The 23,923-nt window shown below is 46.0% G+C and overlaps 1 protein-coding gene and 1 pseudogene across 1 annotated transcript in view; both read left to right on the top strand.

Annotated features, from left to right (window-relative positions):
* Window positions 1-3,777: 3,777 nt before the first annotated feature.
* GPD1L (glycerol-3-phosphate dehydrogenase 1 like) overlaps window positions 3,778-23,923 on the top strand; it is a 47,922-nt gene continuing 27,776 nt past the window's right edge. The window contains exons 1-3 of the mRNA XM_064496808.1: window positions 3,778-3,903; window positions 15,788-15,985; window positions 20,942-20,945. Coding sequence (XP_064352878.1) covers window positions 3,857-3,903; window positions 15,788-15,985; window positions 20,942-20,945 — 249 coding nt within the window. The 5' untranslated portion in view covers window positions 3,778-3,856. The remainder of the gene's footprint in view (window positions 3,904-15,787; window positions 15,986-20,941; window positions 20,946-23,923) is intronic.
* Window positions 17,916-18,979, top strand: LOC135323365 (cytochrome c oxidase subunit 6C-like; annotated as a pseudogene).

Below are 23,923 nucleotides of genomic sequence, written 5' to 3'. Positions count from 1 at the left end.
TAAACACATAGGCTATTTCCTGCCTCAAGGCCTTTGCACTGGCTGCTCCGGCTCTCTGGAGTGCTGGCTGCTTTGATTCATGCAGGAGTCCCTCCTCAGAGCCCTTATGACCCTCTCATCTAACTCAGGGGTAATCCTTCTCTCCCTCCATCACTCTCCCTCTCATTCTCTCTGCTGTGTTTGCAGCCTCTCCCTCTCTACTGGCTCCTTCCTGAGTATTTCAACGTGTTCTAGCCTTTTCCACGATTTAAAGGAAACAAAAGCCCTACGGATTCTTCCCTTCCCCCTTCAGTTTTGCCTTCTCTGCCCATGTGCCCCTCGCCCTCATCTTCCGCTGACAGGCAGACTTTTAAAAGGTAGGGTCTACACTCTCTCAAGCACCACTTCTTGCCTTCCATTTACGCCTCCACCCACCACAAGCCGAGTTTATGCTCTGCCCCAAACTGAAACTGAAGCCTTCTCACTAGGCCCATCACCTACCAGGACGGTGGCTACCCATAGCAGACTTTTGTGTGGACTAGAAAAAGGAATCCCTCCTTCAAGACACTTGCATCCATCTGCCAGAATATGAGCCTCTCAAACATACCAAGCTGCAATGTCCACAATGTGCATGGTGCCCACTGGCATTGTGCAGTGTGCTACCTGTTCAACTGTACTTGAGGGCTCTACTGGCAGCCTTCGTTCCACTAGCTTGGAAGATTCACTCCAGTCTGATTGTATCTGACCACTCTCAAACTCCCCTGCGACCACGCCTCCCTCTGGAAATGCAGCCTTCCTTTTGCAACCACACCACCACACTCTGCCTTCCTGCTCCTCCTTTCTTGCCCTTTCAACCTCCTTCTCTCTCTTTTTTAATTTATCTTATTTTATTTATTTATTATTGTATCATTTATTTTATTTCGGCAGGGGGAAGGTAATTAGGTTTATTTATTTTAGGAGAGAGTACTGGGGATTGAACCCAGGCCCTCCTGCATGCTAAGCATGCGCTCTACCACTTGAGCTATACCCTCCCCCTTCTTTGGCTCTTCTCTTAAATATTAAGTCCATTTCAGAGTCCTGCCCTGGTTTATTTTCCTTTGTTATTTGACCCATCTCTGTGACTGATTCCAATCACTTTTACTCAACAAACATTTACTGAGTGTCCACTCTGTGCCTGGCATTGTTCTAGGCACTGAGCCCTTGGAAGAGAATGGAGGAAAACGTTCCTAGAGCGAGAGGAAGGGAGACTCCCGTTATACAGGAAAGTTTGGCAGTGCCGTAACCATCGTCTCCTGCAATGCAGGAGAAAATTCTTGTTTCCCACAGAAAGTAAGAAGTGCACTTCATGAACTCAGTGATCTGGTTAGGGAGATTTCTGGGCTGAGTTTCTAAAGTGCCACCTGGCTTCTCCTGGCTGCCTGGTGAGTTTCTACCATGATAAACGCATACCCTAGTCATGGTGTCAAACACTGTCTCCACGCACCAAACCATAGACACCTAGTAGCATCTCCAAGTCCCTGAAGTGTCGGCCTTGTCACAACGAGACTGGCTAATGAGACTTGTCTTCCAGGATGCTCAACCCTCTTGGGGAAGATGACCCACAGGAGGCCAGCATCAGCACCACTGCCACCTTAAGCTGACCAGAGGGGGACTGGCAGGAGACCGGCCGTCTCAGCCCTGGCTTTCCTCACTCCTCTGTCCTGTGGCTTCTCCCATGCCCCAGGATTCTCATTAAATCGATACACAAACATGTTTATAATAGATGCAAAAGTATAAAGAATAACCAACTCTCCTCTCCACCATAACCACAATCCTGCATTTTGTGTTTCTTTCTTCCTTTACAGTTTTACTATGTATGTATCTCTCCCTAGTGATAGATGTGATTTTGCTTGTTTCTGAACTAACAGAAATGGGCCCTCCTGTATGCATCCCCTTGCATCTTGCTTTGTTTTCTCAACCTTCTGTCTCTGGGCTTCACCAATACGGTTTTCGTCTTATTTTTGTTTTTAAGCCAACATTTTATTTTATTTGGGTTTTTCCTGTTTGTTTTGGTGTGGGGAGGGGAGGTAATTATGTTTCTTTATTTTTAGAGGAGGTACTCAGGGGATTCAACCCAGGACCCTGTGCATGCTAAGCATGCACTCTACCGCTTGACCTATGCCCTCCCACCTCGGTTTTTGTTTTAAAATTTGTAACTAGTCCATAAAATAAATGACTACTCACTATGTCCCTTCTGGCACAGTGCGTTGTGCATCTCAGGTTATGAGGATGCTGTGCGGGATGGGTCCACAGAACAGCCAGGCAGCTCATTTTCATGCAGGTGGGGTTGCAACATCAGGGAAAAGGAGTTTCATGCAAAGGCTTAACTGGAATCCATAACTTGGTGTAAATCTTGGCATGTTGACTCCTCAGGTACATAAGTTCATTGTTTAATTGGACAAACTCACTTTGGAACACACAAGCAAGAGGGGAAAAAAAAAAAAACGACTAAAGCTTGGATAGTCCACCTTTTGCATCATTCCTGCTTTGGTATCTTTCCATTGGTGGAAAGAATTGAGAACAAACCACCAGAGTGGAGTGGAGAGCATGCTCTGTGTCCCCGACTCTCTCCAAGTAGTTCCTTGAGTAAACATCATAAGTAATATGGATAAATTCTTCATACAATGTATAAGGAAGACAACAACAACAGTTACTCCTCTGGGCATCAAACTAATAGGCCTAGGTACTACAGTATTTGTTTCCTCAGCCAGTCTCTGCTGGTATTTCAGTCCTCTGGTTCTCAGTCTTGAGTCCTTTTGCAATCCCTATTGGAAGTTTAAAAAATTCTGATGTTTGTATCCCATTCCGGGGAGATTCTGATGCAGTTGGTCTGGGGTGGTGCCCGGGGAGCGGGATGTTTGAAAGCTCCAGAGGAGGCTCTAATATGCAGCGGAGTTTGAGAACCACTGGTTCACACCACTTTGTCCTCCTCCCTCCCACAGGATGGAGGCTGGCGCCTGGTGGAAAGTGATGCTCAGAATGGATACACAACGTTTGGTTTCTTAGGAAGGAGGGAAGGGTGGTCTCAGAACCACAAACTTTCCTGGTGCCCCAGGGCGAAGACGATGAGGAGGCAAGTCCTGCCAAGAAAGTGAGTGAGGGCGGAGTCGCCCGCGTCCAGGTCTCTCTCCTGACTCTAACTAGAAAGTGTCCACCCTGATGCGCAGGTGCTGTCCGGCCAAGTCCCGAAGGCCTCAGAAGGTACATGTCCACCGCGAAGTTCAGCAGTGCCAGGGGGTTTCGCGTTTCCACAAGTGAGGCAGAGGCTGAGGAGGCGGGGGGCGGGGAGGGTCCTTCGAGCTCCAGCCCAAGTCTGGTGGACTTTGGAGTCAGCCTGCGATCCTCTCTTGGCTCCCAAATGCACCGCGGCAGCTCTTTCTGACAGGAGGGGCGGGAGGAGTAGGGGGCACTGGGGCGAACCGGGCCAGGCCTGCTCCGCGGGGAGTGTGATGCTGCCTCCAGCGTCTGGAGCACGGGTCGCGGCGTAACCACGCCGGGCAGCGCGTGGCACGGCGGCAGCGGCCGTCCAGGGGGCGCGCACTACAAGTCCCGAAAGGCCTCGGGCAGGGCTGGGCGGCGCCCGAGCGGGGCCGAGAGGCAAGACGGCCCAGGCGTGCGCAGTGGCTCTCGGGAGTGGCGGGGCGGGCCCTCCCTGCTGTCAGCTGTGGCCGGGGGCGCCTGAGCTAGTGGGGGGGTCGCGGCCATTGGCGGAGAGGCGGGAGGGGCGGGGCCGCCGCGAGCCGCAGCGGCTTCAGGCGGAGCGGGCGGAGGCGGAGCGGGCGGAGGCGGGCGGTGGGCCGGCGAGGCGCGCGCCGGGCTGCAGCGTTCCGGCCTGGCCATGGCAGCGGCGCCCCTGAAAGTGTGCATCGTGGGCTCGGGGAACTGGTGAGCGGCGGCGGGCTGGCAGCGCGGGCTCCGCCTCTGGAAAGCCCCTCTCCCGGGCGGGTGAGGGCGCGCGTCCCCGTCGCGGCGTGGGCACCGGGCACCGCGCGCGGGGAGGGGGGCGGGCGGCCTCGCGGCCCGGCTGGGCACCGCGCGCCGGGGGAGGCCGCGCTGAGGCACTGGCTCGGGAGGCCCTGGGCCCGCGTGCCCGCGGGGGCGGCGCGGAGAGAGAGTACTGCGCGCCCGCGGGCACCTGTCTGCGCTCGCGGCACCGCGCGGCGGGCGCACGGAAGCCACCTGCTCGCCACGCCTGGGGGTTTGCGCAACATTCTAAGGATGTTGTCCCTTCTCAGCAAGTCTCCTGGAGTTGTCCCTTCTCAGCAAGTCGACTCGCCAGCAAGTCGAGTTGAAGGAGGCTCAAGCCTTGCTGTGGTTTCGGTATGAGGAAACCGAGGCAGAGGGGTCTGAAGGGCGCTTGCTCTCCAGGCTGAGGGCGGAGTCGGTGCTGCCCTTCAAAGCGCGGGTCTGGCTCCGGCTTCTGCTACGTCCAGTATCTTAGTAACATATGGGGAAGAAAATCCAAGTTCCTACAGGCCTGGCTCCCACAGTAGCCCAGGGGTGTTGGGAATTCTCCCTTGGGGGAATGTTTGTGAAGCTTCGAGTCTCCACTAGGCTCTGTTTGACTTTATCGTTTATAAAGCACTTTGTGCACGGCACTCTTCTAAGCACGGCGCTCTTCTAAGCACTTTAAGTGTCAGCGCTTTTGGTTCCTTTCCTCAGACTTACACAGTGGGGATTATTTGGTGTGTTTCGGTAAATGAAGAGCGAAGTGGAGACGAGGAGGCAGAATATGGTATAGTCTCTGGTATTTTCCATCTTTTTTTAGGTTGCTGTGCACTTTTTCCCCCCACATCCGAAGAACTGGTATAGAATAGTTCAAAGCGATGTTCTGATGTTTTTCTGTGACTTGACACTCATCACAGTTCAGGCTTCTAGGAGTCCTGCAGCAGTTGGTACTAGTTACTTGGTCTCCCTCTTTAAAACTTGGACCAGAAACAACTACTGGAGGAAACCTTATCTGGTTCTCCACTTTTCCATCCCAGCCAGGCCAGGGGACCTCTCCTTGAGTCCCTGTTGCTGACATCTGTCACTGGAGGGTAATGATTGATTGATTGATTGATTGATTGATTGATGGATGGAGGTACTGGGGATTAAACCCAGGACATCATGCATGCTAAGCATGTGCTAAGTTACTGATCTGGGTGCACTTCTCAGCAAGGTGATGATTTATTTGATTATCTGTTTCCACTCCTCCCCACCTAGCTCTTGAGAACATATGCTAAGTAAATACTAAGTGAAGACTAAAAATTAAATTTTTAGTGTAAAAATTAACTATATTTGATTCAGTAATATCTTCATGTTGTTTGAAGCCGGAAGGCACCAACCCCCCGCACCCACCAAAACAAGTGAAACATTTCCCACCCACACTTTTCCCCCAGAGTGCCTGCTGGAGGAAAACCAGTGTTATCAGTGTCTTCTGGTCTTTCCAGAGCAATTCCATCAGATGCAAATGAATGTTTTCATATATTCTTTTACCTCTCTGCCCTACAGATACGCACTTTCTGTAAACTCCTTTTCTTCAATGAACAACAGAACGTTATGTACAACATTTAACGGAGTCAGTTCCAGTCCACTGCAGAGTTTCATTTGGACTTCCTGCTTGACTTTGCCAGTTTTGATCCCAAGGTCACTTTGAGTGAGATGTCAGCTGCCTTGATGGCCATGAGGCTGGAAAAGCGCCCGTTTAGCACATGTTCTTTAACATTAGTTTCCTCTTCTGGAAGAGGACACAGAACCACAGATGAAAGCATCTCTTCCCTAGTTTGCAAGGTGCTGTAGAAGTAGCATGGCTTTGTCACGCTGGATTTGGGCCTGGAGCAAGAGTAGTGAAGTGACCCTCCTACTCCCTCCACCGGATTTGGCTGCCTTCCCACAGCTTCACTCTGTTGTGCTTGACTGTTTTTCTTGGCTCACTCCAGCCCAAGGAAATGGAGTAGAAATTGGCTAATGACACTGGAGCAGAGCAATTGAGAAATGTGCCGATGGTTTGGGCAGTCTGCCTGGCTCCCTTAATTACGGGATCAGATGGGAACAGTTGTTGGCTTCCCTGCCACTGCCCTGGGTGTCGAGCCACACCAGTCCTAGAGAGAGGATCACGACCTCCCCAGAGAGATTCAGGAACTTACCTTAGGAACTTCACCTTCAGGCTAGAGATAGATAAAGACTTGGAAGATAAGTTCAGAAGGAACACAAAGTGGAATGAAATATGTCACAAGATTAGATGTTACCTTTTAAATACTGTTTCTTAAAATGTGATCCAAAGATCACTTGCATCAGGGTTAGCACTAAAGCAAGATTTGCTGAATCATATTCCCTGAGGGTAGGATAGATTTTTCTCCCAGAGACTTCAACCTTGTGCTAATTTTAAAACAGGTTACCAAAAGACAGACCTACCCTTCCAGTTCAGAAAAAGGAAGTTGCTTAAGCAGCGTTCATACTTGGGACTTTGAAGTAGCTCAGAATGCTTACGTAAATAAAGGTATTGTCACATCTATAACTAAAAGGTGACTCTAAGGCTCACACTGAGTATCTCTCCCATGTTAATGATCATCACTGGCTTTGCAGATACCTGAAGACTGAATCTAGCTGACTTGCCAGGGAGCTTCAGCCAGAAGGATATGCAAGGGAAAGTAAACAGTTGTGTGAGGATCCTGTCCCACCCTCTCGCACCTCCTTTCCTCTAGAAAGAGAGAGGAGGCTGAGAGGGACCTTCATACCTCCAGCTGAGCCCTGCTCTGCTGCCCTCAATTGAGGATGCAGGGAGGTGCGTCCTAATCCGCATGGCTTTTCATGGCCCCTGTGACTTATAAAAAACAACAGAAAGGGAAAAACAAAAGCTTCTTAGGTTCCTCCAAAAATGAAACAGAGTTTCTTCATCAGAACCTTGGGAAGATCACCCAGACACAGTGCACCAGGCAGTTCTAGGACTAAAACCTCAGGGTTGTATTTGCAGCCACGCTGCTGTACTAGGGAACCTAAGTCCAGAAACACCCCAGACCTCCTTTGGAAAGGGGGCGCTCAGGATTCTATCCCCGTCCAGCGCTGGGTCCTTGAGCAAACTGCTTCTCCCCAAGAATCATTGCTTGTGATATCTTTACCTGCTGTCATAGGATCATGGTTAGAATTAAATGAGCTGATCGGGGACAGTGCAGAGTGACACACTCCATGTCAGCTAATAAAGATATGTTCTTTTTATTGGTTTGATCATCCTTCATCAGTACCATCATTAAGTCACAAAATGGACCTTTTCAAGGTTGGAGTTAATAAAGTAGTGTTGAAACCCAGATCCTTTAACTCCATTTTTCGTGTTTCTAGAAATTCTTACCATTTTTTAGTGAGAAGCATACTTTTACCTGAGAACAAATTCCATTGTCAAAAATATAGAGTCTTTTACCCTCCCAACGAAAGTCTAATATAACAATAGTCCACTTAAGAAAAATCAAATTGAAATGAGGTCTTAAAAATCATCCTGTCGAGTTTCCCTCCAAAGCAGGCAGCCTGTCTCTTGGAGACATGACATGGTTATAGTTTACTGTTTTTAAGGCATAATTTACTGATTTTAAAAGTAATCTAGTATATTAATTATTAGAAAGACCTTATATTTGAGAGAAAAATATGCCATCTCCAACGCCCACCCATTAGTCTCAGAGCAGTGCCAAGGTGAGCCCACTCTTTTCTAAGTCCCATTGGATACAAGTGCACTAAATCTCTGTTGTCAGGCCATGGGGTCCTCGCCATGCAGGTCTTTCTTCCCCTTACCCCTCACTTCCAGGCTTGGTGATAATCAGGAACTAAGCCAGAAGTCCTTCAGCTCCTTTAAGGTTATCCCAGTGGCACTTTGCCGTCATTCAACTTTGGGGCTCAGTTCCTTCCACAGTTGGGCGCTGGGAACCGAATCAGTTATTTGTTGCTACCCAACCATCTCCCCTGAAACTTAGTGGCTTCAAGGAGCTGTCATTTATTAGCTCATGATTCTGGGGGTCAGCAGTTTGGGCTAAGCTGCTGGTCTAGCCTGGGCTCACTCATAAGGCAGCGGTCAGGTGGTGAGATGGCTGGGACTCGTGCTCCCAGATGCCCCCTTTCACATGTGCGGCAGTGGGCGGGCTTCAGCCAGGATGACGGGGTGCCTGGCTAGAGCCTCTGGTTCTGCAGCAGGTGAGGTTGGGCTTCTCCGTCTGGCGGCTGAATTCCAACATCAAGAGAGAGCTCCTATAAGTACCTCACATAAGTGGAATCATAGAGTATTTGTCTTTTTTGTACCTGGCTTGTTTCACTTAGTATAATGTCCTCAAGGTTCAGCTGGGTTGTAGCACGTACCAAAGTTTCCTTCCTTTTTAAGGCTAAATGATACTCCATCGTCTGTATACACCACATTTTGTTCATCGGTTCGGTCCATCAGTGGACACTTGGGTTGCTTCCACCTTTTGGCTATTGTGAATAATTCTGCCATGAACATGGATATACAAATATCTTCTTCAAGATCCTGCTTTCAATTTGGGTATATACTCAGAAGTGGAATTACTGGATCACAGGGTAATTCTATTTTTAGTTTTTTGAGGAACCCCTGTTTTATTTTCCATAGCAGTTAGACCATTTTACATTCCCACCAGCAGAGCACAAGGGTTCCAGTCTCTGTGCGTTCTCACTAACACTTGCTTTTTGTTTTGTTTTGTTTTAATTTAGTAGCCATCCTAACAGGTGTGAGGTGGTATGTGTTTTGTTAATTGCATGTGATTTTATGGCATGTACAGTTTTGCATCCTGTTTTTTGTTAAATGTAACATTCTATCTTAGGTTTTTCCTCTGCAGTTTGAATGTTGATAGACACAATGGCTTTTTTCATCTGCTTTCTCCCCCTCCTTTTTCTCTATGTGAAGTTGTTCACATTGATCTTTTTTCCTCTGTGGTTTCCATCTTTAATTTTAAACTTAGAAAGCTTCCCTATCTAGAAATCAAATAAACATTCACCAAGTTGAATCCTTTATTTTAAAATAACTTCACTTTTCACATTTTAATCTGATATTCTGGCATTGGATTGTACTTTAAAAGCCCTTTAACTGCAAAGAATTACACAAATTGTTAACAGTGGTTCTCCTTGGATGGTGAGATTGTTTACAATTATTTTTTCATCTTTCATATATTGCTTTCATGTGTAAAAAAAAAAAAGTAGATGTTATTTAAACTAAAACTGACTACCCTTTTCCATTGGGTGAACAGGCAGGATCAGCTCTGGGCATGAAATGGGGGAGGATCTGGCTTGCGTATTTAATAACCCTTCATTATTCTCCCTAGAGTTTCCTCCTTGGTAAAAGAGGGATGGTCTGTAGGGTCTTTTCTGGGCCAGAAGGCTTCTGCACCACATGCAGTTTTGGGAGTTGACAGGTTCTAGCCTGACTTGATAAGCAGCCTGTTCCTTGGCTGATAAAACTATTAAACCTCTTTAGAAAGAAAGAGGTGAGAAGGCTGTGGACAGAGAGTGAATGCCAAGGGATTGGGGGAATGTGGGTATTGCCAAAGTAGAGGTTAGGACCTCCAGCAGGTGGACGTCCATCCAGCTGGGACCCAGGGAAGGAGAGTGGTGGTGAAGACATGGCCTGGGCTGAGTCTCTTCTCTTCTGCTGATCACCTGTGTGATCCCTGAGGTCACTTTCTTCACGTGAAAAATGGGGATCACAGTAGTACCTACCTCAGAGGGTTGCTGAGGCTTAAAGCGGATAATGTGGGTAAGGCATTTAAAATAGTACCGTGGTGGTAATCAGAATGGGACATATCAGTGTATCAGATCAACACGTTGTACCCCTTCAACTCAGACAATGTTATATGTCAACTACATGTCAATCAAAAAACAAAAAGCAAACAAACAGTGCCTGATACCTGGTAGTCAGCAGACTCCTACCCCTTTCTGTCTCCTGCCCCATCCTTGCCTCTTCCCCTTCCCTCCCCTCCTTTCTCTGTCCCCTCTCTGCCCCCAACCCCTCAGCTTGCACTTCTTCATGGTGTCCTCTCCCCTTCCCCCTCCTCTCCCTCTCCTGCAGGTGTGGGCTCCGGGTAAAAGCAGAGGACACTCTGCATGCCCCTCCTGTTCCTGGGCTTTTGCTCCACGGGCCCTTCCCTCTGCTTGGAAGGCCCCCCCACCCCGTTCCTCCAGGTAAGCCAGCTCAGCCTTCAGAGTCCAGAGTTCTGCCCTCGCTGCTGCACCTGGCTCCACCTCTCCCTGATGTCCACCAAGTGTCACTGTATCACCTGTGTAGCGTCTTTGGTCACCTTGGTACAGTTACATTTCTACGTGTGCTTCCTGGAGCAACATCAGTCTCTGTTTCCCAGCCTCCAGGAGAGCAGGGATTTGTCTTTTTTATTTTTTTTTAATTGAAGCATAGTTGATTTACAATGGTGTATTAGTTTTGGATGTACAGCAGTGATTCAATTATGCACGTATACATATGCACATACATACATACTCTTTTTCAGATTCTTTTCCATTATAGGTTATTACAAGGTATTTAATAGGGAATTGTCTGCTTTATTGCCTGTATCCTCTGTGCCTGGCACAGTGTCTGCACGGCATAGGTGCTCAATGTGTATTCTCTACAAATGATTCTACTCTACCCTGCAGCAAATATAAATTAGCAGAAAGCGTGGGCTTTGGAACCAGATCTGGTTTTGAACTGTTGGCTCTAGATGGACAGCGGGACTTTGGATAACATTCATTCTCTCTGAGCCTGGACTTCCTCATCTGTAAAGTGGGGATAACGTCAAGTACCCAGTATGTACACAGCTGGCACTGGAACATGATTTCCCACCCAAGTCCCTTTTAAATTTCATATGTATAGCGTTACTGAGGTTGTGGGCTAGCCTGTGTTTTGAGGCCCAAGGGCTAAGACAATTCACAATTTCATGGGAAATATGATGGGAAATGTGACTTGGTCTGTCTGTAAAGACCCAGGACTGGCTGTCAGCAGTCCCGAGTCCCCCTCCCAGTTCTGCCACTGCCTGGTTGAGGGACACAAGGTCAGAGTGACTGGGCCTTCTGTGTCAATCTGCCAGGTGGAGGTTTAGGTAGGATTAAACCTCCATTTGGCAGGCACTGCCCTTGTGGGGTTTGCTCTGCTCATTTGCCTATTATACTTTCTTTAAAAGTTGACTTTTGTGTTTTTGGGAGGGGAGGGTAGTTAAGTTGTATGTATGTATGTATGTATTTAATAGAAGTTCTAGGGATTGAACCCAGGACCTTGTGCATGCTAAGCACCTGCTCTACCACTGAGCTAATACCTTCCCCCCTAAATTTTCTTTTAAAGTCAACTTTTTAGGGAGAAAGGGGATAGCTCAGTGGTAGAGTGTGTGCATAGCATGCGTGAGGTCCTCAGTTTAATCCCCAGTACCTCCGCTAAATAGATAGATAGATACATAGATAGATAAATAACACCCCCTTCCCCCCACCAAAAAAAGAAAACGTTATATCCCCACTGCAGATACCATGAGCAGTAGATAACAACAGCCACCCGCAGAATGGAAACAACACAATGTCGTAAAATCCTCGTCAGATGCCCGATGATGCCCGTACCTGCCAAGGCCCTGAGTCAGGCCTGCTCATACTTTGTGAAGAAGGGAAATTCACACATGCTGGAGATGGGAGAACTCAGTAGCATCCAGAGGAGACATTCTGCACTCTCAGGGAGGCTGGGAGAGTGGAAAAGGGCGGCAGGGCAGCAGGTTTCCCCCACATGGGGAAACACCCGGCTCCTCATACACCTGTCATCCAGCAGAGGGATGAGCTCGCAGGTGTAGAAGTGGCCGCTATGCCCTTGACCCAGCCGTGTGGCGATCCGTGCCTGGACGTATTTTTTGTTTTTGCTGGGGCGAGTGGGGTGGGATTAGATTTATTTATTCATTTATTTTTTTTAATGGAGACACTGGGGATTGAACCCTGGGACCTGGTGCAGGCTACACACGCACTCTACCACTGAGCTGTACTCTCCCCGTCATCATTGCTATTTGTAAGTGGACTCTGGTTTCCTTAAAAATACACAAGTTCCTCCAAAACGCTCCCTTTGCTCTTTTTTTTTTAAACAATGTCCCTTTGTTCTTTGATCTTGTTCCTTCACGTTGGTCAGAGGTAGTTACACATAGATGACAAACACATTTCATACTATTTCAGAGCTACAAAGGACTTTTGGGTATGAATTATACTTTAAAAGCAAAACCCAAACAGCTTTATTGAGGTATAACTGATACACAGAAAACTCTGACATACTTGATCTTTGATGGGTTTGGAGTATGCATACAGCTGTGAAACCATCACCACGATAATAATAAACACCCATCACCTCCAGAAGTTTCCTCCTGCCCTCTCCCCCTCCCCTGTTTTTGGTGACAAGAATACTCAGTACCATGTTAACTGTGGGCTTGGCATATAGAATATATGGCCTTTATCGTGTTACGGTGAATTTTCCTTTTGGGGTTTTAGAAACAACCCAGAAGACGGTGGACAGCAAAGAAGACATGGAAGTTGTACCGAAAGAGATTAAAACAAAACAAATTAAAGTGTTTTGACTTCTGATCTCCCCCCATCAAAAAAAAAATGATTGTATAAGTTATTTAGAAAGAACAAGACTAGGCCTTAAGGCATTAGAATCTTTTTGCTCATCTAGATTTCTCCTTGAATTATTTCATGCCCCTTGCTTGCCCCCATCTCTTCTCCTGCCCCTATCCCTGAGTGGTAGATCCAACACCTAGGCCCACAATTACCTGGAGTCACCTCTAGTTGCCTCAGAGTTGCTGTGTCTGGTGTACCCTTAGCCTGCTGCAAAACCTCCCTTAACTCAGGGCTGAACATAGCAAGCCTGGGTCATTACTAATGGATCAGCTGGTTAGTTCCTGGCTTGGCCCAACTCACCCATGTGCCTGTGGTCAGCTGAGTTTTGGGCTCTTCCCATCCCTGATTTATGAAGCCCTTTTTGCTTCTCAGCAGAGGTATGATCTTCCTCAGCACCACTGTCATGTCTTCTCTCAGACCCCACCATGGTCCCCTCACCTGAACGGTGGGCAGGCCAGACTTCTGGATGAACTGGATGGCACCTGAGTCCCTTGTGTTGAAAATCCGTTGACATTTACCCTTCTAATGATGTGTCCTTCCATTTCCCTCCACCTCTTATCACACACAGAATTGTGAATTCCTTTTACCTTACACATCTCTCTCAAGTGGGCGGGAAGCTTTTGAGAGCAAAGAATGCTTCCAGCCCAAGGCATTCTAGGCAGTAGGTGCTATGCACACTGTTGATACCTGAGATAAAGGCATGAATGAGTGACTGAATGAAGTCATTGATGAAACCAGGAAGGAGGCAGAATGAGGTCCTGGTGACCTCACATGAGTAAATAATATAAGTGGAGTTTCCCTTACTTATTTTTGTTCTTTCGTTGTTCTTAACAGTTCCAATTTTTACTTAAAATTTCTTAGCTAACTCTTTTTAGTAGATACTGCAGGTTTCCCTCTGGTTACTAGTGCTTGGCTTCCCCAAGAAGCTGCAAAGGCAGAAGCAAGTGTTTTCCAGTAAGACCGTGGACCATGGGGAGCAGGCTCGTGTTCTAGTTTATTTTCCCACTTGATTTACTAGACTTGGATTCCTGGTGACTTGTAGATGGACCCTCGGTTTGCTCAATTCCCCAGAATCATGCTTGCTCTGTTTTACTTTGTATGAGTTACTTAATGGCAGGGAAGCTTGTGAGCCTGAGCGGTTATGCCCTGTGAGCAGTGAGCAGCTATTTCCAAGATTAGAGTAAAGGTGATAGTAGTGGTGGGGAGATTCTTGACCTCTTTTCTACAAGATATTGGAGGGAGAATTGGATTAATGGATATTTAGCTAATAAACTGTCCCGCTGGCATAGAATAAGAACTTCACAGGTAAAAGCTCTGATGTTTACAGCTATTCCTTGGTGAAGGAGGAGAGCACCAAAGATCATTGGACGGAGTAGCTGTTTGGAACTCTGGCCGCGCATCAGTCCCAGGGGAGCTTTAATAACTGCTGCTGCCTGATCCCACTGCAGAGCTACCCATCGCATTGGTCTTGGGTGTGGCTTGGGACTCTGTCTCCTGGGTTATTCTAATCTGCAGCCAGAGTTGAGGACACCTGCTTAGTTTATCCATTCTATCTCAGGAAAGGGGGCATAATTCTAATATAGATTGTAATTATTTGGATTTTCCTGGTTGTTAAAGCACTGAGATCTACGTGCAGGGATGAGTTAGAGTTGGCTACAATACCAGCTTTATTGGAGAGTAAGGATAACTGTCCCCAATATGTTCCTCTGCATCAACTTGGTCTCCGCCCCTTTTCTGTTATCAGCTCTTACTCCCTCTCACAAATTGTGTTCCGAATAATCCTTAGAGAAAATAATGAATGCCCCGTCGCATGAATTCTTCAGGTGCTCTTTGCCATTCTTCCGTTTCTCCTCATACCAGGAAGATTGTCTAAGAAACTATTTCTCCAAAGTCCTACAAAAGAAGCTAATTGGCTCAGCCGGGATCGGGTACCACCCCTGGCCCAGTCAGTGGGCTGGTGGCCCACTGTGCACTCAGCACACCCGTGAGACCTGGCTGACCACGAACACCTCTGCCACGGGGTCCAGCCTCACATCCGTACCTCTTGTCCCAGGACTGGCCTTAACTAGTGTTAGCTAGTGTCTTCTCTCCCCCACAGTGGGGAAGCCTAGGGAGACTGATCATTACCAGAATATGTTTGGTGAATAGAGATGCAAAAAAAAGAGGGAGCTGCTGGGTGTCTGCTGGGGGGACCAAATGCTCATGCAGCTGGGCTCTGTGCCTTTGCTCTGTTCCTTTTCTGGAATCCACTCAGGTCTTGCCTGTCCTTTCTGTGTGCACCTGGGGCCTGCTGCAGTTAACCAGAACATGGTGTTGACGGAAATAAATGCACAGCCTAAAAGTTGAAAGTTATGTTTTATTTGGTGGACATTTCTGAGGACTCGAGCCTGGGATGACAGCCTCTCAGATTGCTCTGAGGGACTGCTCAAAAAAGGTAGGGAGGAGCTAGGATATATAGAGTTTTACAACAAAGACCAGGTAGTTGGAACATTAAAAGATTACTTGTTAACTGAAGAAAAACAGACATCTCAAGTTAAAGAATTTACGGCTTTTCCGTGTATGGGAGGGAGCAAATATTTGGGCTCATTGAAATCATTCCTTTGAAAAGCACCTAACTATCTAGGGCCAGTATCCTGTCCTTTTTATTCTGAGTCCCCTCAGGGTGCACCACTGTGAGTGGCTGCAGTGGCTGGGCTGTAGGCTTGTCTTCACTGGAGGGTGGCAGCAGCGGCTGATGACTTGATGGCTTCAGCATTCTTTGTTTACTGGAATGGTTTGCAGTATTTTTCACAAGGACTACGTTACATTATGGTAGCTACATTTTAACCTCCTTGATGGATTTGAAATATACCCTAGTTGCCTCTTGAAGTATTATTTTTATGCTGTCTTTCAGGTGGGTTTTTCTTCTGCCTGAATACTCCCTTCCAAGATAGACTGATGCTTAACTAGTTTCAAGGCGTGGTGCTTTTTGACGTTGTACCAAATTTCTGACCATGGGGTGGTATTTCCAGGAGAAAACTAAGTTTCAAATGGCTTGTGGCTGATGTGACAATCACAGTCTTGAGTTATAAGCTCAGTGCTTGAATCAGAACACAAGCCTTCTGAATTATGATCTCAGGCTTTGCCTCTTCTGCCTAGGTGAGTCTCATTTTTCCCCCCACTGTTTCTCTTATAGGGGTTCAGCAGTTGCAAAAATAATTGGTGACAATGTCAAGAAACTTCAGAAGTTTGCCTCCACGGTCAAGATGTGGGTCTTTGAAGAAACGGTTAATGGGAGAAAACTGACAGACATCATAAATAATGACCATGAAAATGTAAAATACCTCCCTGGACACAAGTTGCCAGAAAATGTGGTAAGACTTTGGAATGAAAAGTACATTTGGTTAATTCTGAAAGTCACGCTCAGCTGAGTTAGCCCGAGGGACTTGGGGAGCTGGGGAAGCTTCTTTCCTCCTCTCCTGTTCCCTTCTCTACTGTGTCCTTTGCTTGGCTGGTTTTGGTTTTCCTGAAACTCTGAACGTGGGCTTTGTATGAATTTGCTACTGTCATCATAACAAGGTACAAGAGACCAGGTGGCTCAAATATAGAAGTTAATTTTCTCACAATTCTGAGGCTTCAAGTTGCCTGGAGAAGGACATTTTCTGCTACCCTTTGGGGTTCTTCTGGCTGGTCTAAGAATGACATTGACATGAGACAGATTAACAGGAGAAAATCAAACAAGTTTAATCACATGTGTACATGGGAGAGACCCAGGAAAACTGTATAACTCACCAAAATAACTGAAGCCCTCCCCTTAGGTATCATCCTCAGCTAAAGAGAAAGGGATGCTGAGGGCAGGGAGAGTCTGTTACGGGAAGTTACCAGGAAGAGCACAGTAAACACGGGGGAGGTTGTTATGCAGATTGTAGCCTTTCCCTTTTCCATTCATGAGAGTTTCTAGAGATTTTAGGTGCTTTCCTCTTCCTGGTACTTGGAGGGAGACCCCCTTACAAATGGAGATTTTCCTTATCAAGGTGAATGTTTTTTACAAAAGGGCACCTCCTACTTGGATTTTAGTTTTTCCCATGTCTGCTGTTTCTTAAAAAAATAACTAGCTTAAAATAATTAATGCACCACAAAGAGACATATTTTGAGGTGGCAAATTCTGCTCCCATACAAAGCCCAAGGTCAGGTTGTCAGCAGGGTTGGTGTCTTCTGAGGCTCTGTCCTTGACTTGTGGACGGCCACCTTCTCCCCGTGTCTCTGGAAAGATTGGCCCCCACCCCGTCCCTGATGAGCCAGATAACTCAGAGACTGGGTCTTGGAGCTTAAGAAGAAAAGAGGCCGCTTTATTACTTTGCCAGGCAACGGGGACTCAGAGCAGGCTAGTGCCTTCAAAACTGAGCCCACTTTGGGGTTGGGGTGGGGTGGTTATATGGCCATAGCTCAGACAATAAAGCATCGATAACAATCAACAGAATCATTTTCTCATCAGAAGACTTAGAATGGAGTCATGATGCCTCCAGGCGACCAATTCTGTAGGGGCCAGCTGTTGTCACTTTATCTCATAAGCACTCAAGGCGCGGTCTTCTTGGTGTTTAGCCTACTTTGTAAAGTTACAGTTCTGTGCGCTTCTCAGAGACCAAGCATGATTATAGCTTTTGATTCTCCCAAGTGCGGCCATTTTATTAATCCCCCTCCATCTCCACATGGTTTTCCTTCTATGTGTGTGTGTCCAAATCTCCTCTTCCTGTAGAGACACCAGTCATGCTGCATTTTAGGGCTCACTCTGATGACCTCGTTTTAACTTAATTACCTTGATATAAAGACTGTCTCCAAATCCAGTCACGCTCTGAGGTACTGGGGTTAGGACTTTGACATAAGATTTTTGGGGGACACATTTCATCCCATAACAGCCATAACAGAACCTCCTTGGCATTCAGACTGCTGATCACCTCAAAGCTGGAAGTAACAGCTTTGCCTTTGCCTCATGTCCCTTGGTAAGTCCCAGTACACCTGTTGATGAAAAATTAATCAGCTGGTCTGAAAAGGAAATGGAAAATTTTATTTGAGCCAGACTGAGGATTATAACCAGGGAACAGCATCTCAGAAAGCTCTAAGAAGGGGTGGTATGGCTCAGTTGGTAGACTGCGTGCTTGGCAAGCATGAGGTCATGGGTTCAATCCGCAGTACCTCTATTATGTAAATTAAAAAAAAATAGATAAACCTAATTACCTCCCCCCAAAAGACAAAAAAACAAATAAGAAAAGCTCTTAAGAATTGTTCTGCCCGTTAGAAGTCAAAGCACAGTTACAGAAGTTTTTTTGAGACAGAGGGCTATACATTGAATGCTGCATTATTGACAGTTTACAGAATCCGAATTTCTTAAGTACTGTACAATAAAATAACTAATTTATGGCAAGACAAGAAAAATTTAAACAAAAAATTCTTCTCTGCCTTTGGCCGCCTCTCCCCCTGCGGTGTCTTGTGTGTCTGCATTGTGTGTGGACCAAACCTCACCCATCGGCAGGACCACCTTCTCCACCATAAACAGCAGCATTCTAGCATCAAGACAAGCCCTTCAGGGCCATTTCTCCATCAGTCTGGAAGGACATTGTTGAGCTGTCAAGGAGAACACCATGACTTCCTGTGCTTTGAGGAAACCTCAGATGCGAGGCCTTCCGGCCAAGTGTCTGCGATTTCATATTGTTGGCACATTGTATCCCTGGGAGCTGCAGTTTTCTGTAAGTTTTCTGTGGCTGAACCAAGAAGGAAGGCATATGAAGCTTTCTACAGAGATTATGATTCCATGAAAGATTTTGAGGGAATGAGGAAGGCTGCTATCTTTCAGAGTGCAGAGTGATCTTGGAACATAAAGAATTTCTCTGGGTTGAGTTCTGTGGAAGTTGTCACTGGTTACCTGCATTCTTGGACTATGAAACTGTGAACTGTGAATATCTGGGTGAAGGAGTAGTTTCTCTTGATCAATGAGCAATGAACAAGTACTGTGGGGAAAAAAAAAAGACAACTCCTTCAAGATGACAAACATTCCTTCGCTGGGGAGACAGCTCAGCAGTATTGTGCCTGCAAGGTCCTGAGTTCAATCCCCAGTATCTCCATCAAAAATTTTAAAATAAATAAGTAAATAAATAAATAAACAACTTAATTAGCCCCCCCAGTAAACAAAAAAAAAAACATAAAAAAAAGATAACATTCTTTCTAGATCTTGTAGGCAGTCATGATTATCCGCCGTTTTGTGCTGTTGACACAAAATTAATCAGTTGATCTAAGAAAGAAATGGAAAGTTTTATTCAAGCCAAATTTCAGGATTATAAGCCAGGAAAAGCTTCTCAGAAAGCTCTGAGAACTATTTCCCCCTGTTGGAAATCAAGGCACAGTTATATAAGTTTTTTGAGACAAAGGGCTGTACATCAAATGACATTTTTTAAAGCATTTTATTTATTATATTATTTAATTATTTTATTTTGGTGGAGGGGGAGGTAGTTAGGTTTATTTATTTTTAGAGGGGGTACTGGGGATTGAACCAAGGACCTCATGCATGCTAAACATGCAGGCTACCACTTGAGCTATACCCTCCTCCCCGCAAATGACGTATTGGCAGTTTACGTCGTCCAGACCTAAGGGTCATCCTGGTGGGTCATGTGACCCCTCACAAGATCAAGAAGGAAGGTTGTCTTTAAGGAGTTGTCTTGATGCTGGGAGAATGTTGCTCTTTATGGTTGAGCAGGTGTTCCTGCCAGTGGGGGAGGTTTGGTCAATGCAGAATGCAGATACACACCGCATGGTCAGCCGGGAGAGGAGGCCGAGAGCAGAGAAGAATCTTTTATCTTTAAATTTTTCTTGTCTTGCCATAAAGTAGGAATTTTTATCTCACGCGCCTTTTCAAAATGTGTGGAATTCAGTCTGTCCCTATGACAGCTGATGCACTGGTCTGTAATTAAAATCAAGATCAAGACCTAAATTACAGAGGGAGATTGGAGAAAATAGAAAATTCTAAGACTGACAGTTTAAAATTCAAGCTGATTAGGTCTGAGAGGGGAAAATCTGGGTTATTGCCTGGCCTCATTCCAGTGGGGAAGAAATGAGCATGCGAGTGAAAATGGTGACCCTGCTGCCTGTGGGAGCTGCATTTACGAACTTCTGTTCCAAATGGGGTTATAGCTCAGTGATAGAGCACGTGCTTAGCATTCACGACGTTGTGGGTTCAATCCCCAGTACCTCCGTTAAATAAATAAATAAACCTCGTTACCTCCCCCCAACAAAATTTTTTAAATGAATAAAATAAAATTTAAGATAAATTTAAAATAAATAAATAAATGAATAAATTCCTTCAGATTCACTTGTGGGTGGCTTTCTGTAATAGTCTGTCTGAGAACAGACCATGTGGCTGCCCATCCCCTGCCGTCATGAGGCACTCATCATTCGGTGTTCACTCACCAGACCTTTGCGAGCAGGTGCCGCGGATGCAAAGCACAGCATTGGTTCTGGAGACAAAGAGGAATGAGGTCAGCGGGCCCAGCACGAGGGAGCCGGATCTGTAGGCTGAGAAATGTGAGGAAGTTTGGAGATGCGATGACCTTGCTCACTGAGGACTTCCTTTGGCTTTGGTGACAGTGTTCTTTAGTGTCAAGCACTGTGCTAAGTAGTTTACAATTACCGTCTTCTTACTCGAAAACTTGGTGGGTGTCTAGCCAAAAGACTCAGCCAAGCCAAGGATTTATCGCTTGCAGCAAGTAAGGTTAGAACACTGAGGATCTTTCCCAAAGCAGTGTCTCCCCAGTAACAAAACTGGGGACCTTTTCAGCTAAGGGAACATGCGTGTTCCTGAAGGGGCTTGGGAGTGAGTCCGAGCTTTAGTTGTTTGAAGCCCCGAGGGTCAAAAAAGGCCAGCAACATAATTCCTTAGGTTCCAGTTGATCTGGTGGTGGAGCGCCCAAGGGGGATTTAAATTCTGCGGAACAGTTTAGGACAGTGCTGCAGGCTAGTGTTTACCACTAGACAGAACTGGGAGTCTTTCCAACCGACTTGTTATCTTTGCTGTTGTTACTTCACGTGCCTGGTAAGTTTGTCCTTTTGTTCCCTTAAGATCACTGATTTCTGAGACCTGTTCAAGGGCAAGCCTTGTGCCAGGTTAAGATCACAAAATGGCTTAGGCCAATAATGGCTTCTCTTACATCAAGAAAGCCATGCCTGGTTTTTTCCTCTGAGGACCCCCTACCCTATCTGATTTTAGTCTTATTTAATGTTCTCGGTAACCCTCTTAGGTTGATGCAATTAGTTTTCTTACGATGATGATTCTGATTTTACAGGGGAAGAAACCACAGCTCAGAGAGGTTAATGAACTTGCCCAAGGTCACAAAGCTAAAGGCTGGTGGACCCGTTCCTGAGTTCCTGAGCCTGCTGAGTTGGTGCCTTCTAGACAGTGATGACTGTGTCATGGCACTAAGGCCGGGCAGCGTTTCCCTGCAGTTACTTTTGGTGCTGTAGGCGGGGAGAGAAAGGATGCCTAGGGTTCTGAGCTTGGCAGTTAAGTTGCCCAAATATCTGATGGAAAAAGTAAAGGGGGCAGGGGTTCCCACTGCTCTGGAAGGCCTCTGAAATCATCTCTGATCCATGCTTGGTGCAGACGATTCCTCGGAGCTTCCCTAGTCAATTTTAGAGTATTTCATCACCTTAAAAAGAAACCTCATGCCCTTTAGCAGTCGCATCCTGTTTCCACCTATCCCCAGCCTAAACAACCGCTAATCCACCTTCTGTCTCTCTCGATTTGCCTGTTCTGGACGTTTCATACAAATCGCACCATACACTGCGTTGTCTTCTGTGACTGACTTCTCTCACCGAGCGTGATGTTTTTGAGGTTATCCATGTTGTAGCATGAGTCAGAACCTCACTGCTCTTTGTGGCTGACTCACATTCTGTTTTATGCATGTGCCGTATTTCGTTTATCCACTCATCGGTTGATGGACATTTGGGTTGTTTCTGCTCTTTGCTATTGCGAATGATATTACTGGGAACAGTCATGTACCATGTTTTGTGTGAATGTGTTTTCTGTTCTTCTGACTGTTTACCTAGGGGGACAGTTGCTGGGTCTGATGGTAACTGTTTAACTTTTTGAGGAACCGCCAGACTGCTTTCCAAAGTGGCTGCGCCCTTGTACGTTCCCACCAGCGGTGTGCGAGGGTTCCAGTTCCTCCACACCCTCACCAGCACCTGTTGTTATCTAACTTCTGGATCCTAGCCACTCTCGTGGGTGTGACGTCATGTCTCACTGTGGTTTTGATTTGCATTTGCCTGATGGTTAACAATGTTGACCATCTTGTCCCATGCTTATTGGACGTTTGTATCTCTTCTTTGGAGAAAGGTGTATTCAGATCCTTTGCCTGTTTAAAAAAATTGGGTTATTTGTCTTTTTATTATTGAGTTGTAAGAATTCTCTCTCTATATTAGATACAAATCCATTTTCAGGCATGTGATTCAGAAGGATATTGTCCCCTTCTGGGAGTTTGCGCTTTCTTGGTGGTGACCCCTCTTTTTTTTTTTTATTTATTTTTTATTGAAGTGTAGTTGACTTACAATGTTAGTTTCAGGTGTACAGCCAAAGCAATTCAGTTGTACATATACATACATACATACATATATATTTTCATTTTCCATTATGGCTCATGACAAGAAATTGAATATATTTCCCTGTGCTATACCTTTGTTGTTATCTATTATATATACAGTAGTGTGTATCTGTTAATCCCAAACTCCTAATTTATCCCTCCTCCCCAACCCTTTTCCCCTTTGGTAACCATAGTTTTTTTTCCCCTGTGTCTATGATTCTATTTCCAAGTTGTAAATAAATTCATTTGTATCATGGTTTAGCTTTTTGGTTTTCGTTAGTGGATCAGCCTTCACTGGTATTCTCAGATTCCAGTGTTCCTCAGACTCGCTGGGAGAGCTTACCAGGAATCACTGGGTCCACCCCGAGAGTTTGGGATGCACTAGGTCTCCGCTGAGGCCCAGGCATTCGCATTTCTAACAGGTCCCCAGGTGATAGAGATGCTGTTGGTTCGGGAATCACACTGGGCATCACTGGTCTACATAATGAAATGATATTTCTGGCACAGTATTGAGGCAGCCTCACTTTCCACAGTGGCATGTTTCTGTCAGAATCATCAGACGGGGTGTGTATTTGAGGATCATTTTTCTGAATGCAGAACCAAGGGTGTGAATTTCACCTATGATCTGGGCCCAGATGGAGGTGAGGAGAACAGGAGGCAGCCACGGTATTTCTGAACCTCTGCTGTGGGCCAGCTGTCTTTTGCTATGTGTGCTTCTCATGCTGTTGTGTTTAATTACCTCAAGAATGTAGGGGAATGGCCCGTGGTGTCCAGTTAGCTAACTGGTGACAGAGCTGAGCCACGCTGCCCACACACTGAACTGACAGCTACTCCACAGCGAAACAAAGGAAACTTCAGGTTTGGCACATGGACTTTACTGGCTGTGTTTAAAATGAATTTACTTATTATTAGTTTTTCTTTCTTTCTTTCTTTCTTTCTTTCTTTCTTTCTTTCTTTCTTTCTTTCTTTCTCTCTTTCTTCTTTCTCTCTTTCTTCTTTCTCTCTTTCTCTCTCTCTTTCTTTCTCTCTCTCTCTCTTTCTCTCTCTCTCTCTTTCTCTCTCTTTCTCTCTTTCTCTCTCTCTCCCTTTCTCTCTCTCTCCCTTTCTCTCTTTCTCCCTTTCTCTCTTTCTCCCCTTTCTCTCTTTCTCTCTTTCTCTCTTTCTTTCTTTCTTTTCTTTCTTCTTTCTCTTTCTTTCTTTTCTTTCTTTCTTTCTTTCTTTCTCTCTTTCTTTCTTTCTCTCTTTCTTTCTTTCTCTCTCTCTTTCTCTCTTTCTCTCTTTCTCTCTCTCTCTCTCTCTCTCTCTCTCTCTCTCTTTCTCTCTTTCTCTCTTTCTCTCTTTCTTTCTTTCTTTCTTTCTTTCCTTTTCCTTAACTTGGACCAAGAGCCCTGGATTCCTGAAAGTCTGGGCATCAAATGAACCAGCCCTGATGGCTTAGTTCTGATTTGATGATTTGTCCTCCCTGCCAGTGGAAGGCAAGCCCTGTTGTTCTGACTTGTCTTTCCCAACCCACTTCAGGTTCTTTAATGGACACTCTCAGAAAGATTTTGGCAGGAGGCCTGTGAAATAGATCAGTGTTCCCAAAGCAGTGTCCTGATTTTGCTCAGAGATGGGATAGTGGCTTCGCTAAAGGTTTTATTCTGAAAGAGGCTGTTGCACCTGCTGTGTTAGTTGTGGAGAGCTCATTTTGATGCTGGGCAAGAGGA

The sequence above is a fragment of the Camelus dromedarius genome, chromosome 17 (genome assembly GCF_036321535.1).
Source record: "Camelus dromedarius isolate mCamDro1 chromosome 17, mCamDro1.pat, whole genome shotgun sequence".
Classification (NCBI taxonomy): Eukaryota; Metazoa; Chordata; class Mammalia; order Artiodactyla; family Camelidae; genus Camelus; species Camelus dromedarius.
The sequence above is the reverse complement of the archived record's forward strand: the minus strand, read 5'-3'. Positions and strand labels throughout refer to the sequence as shown.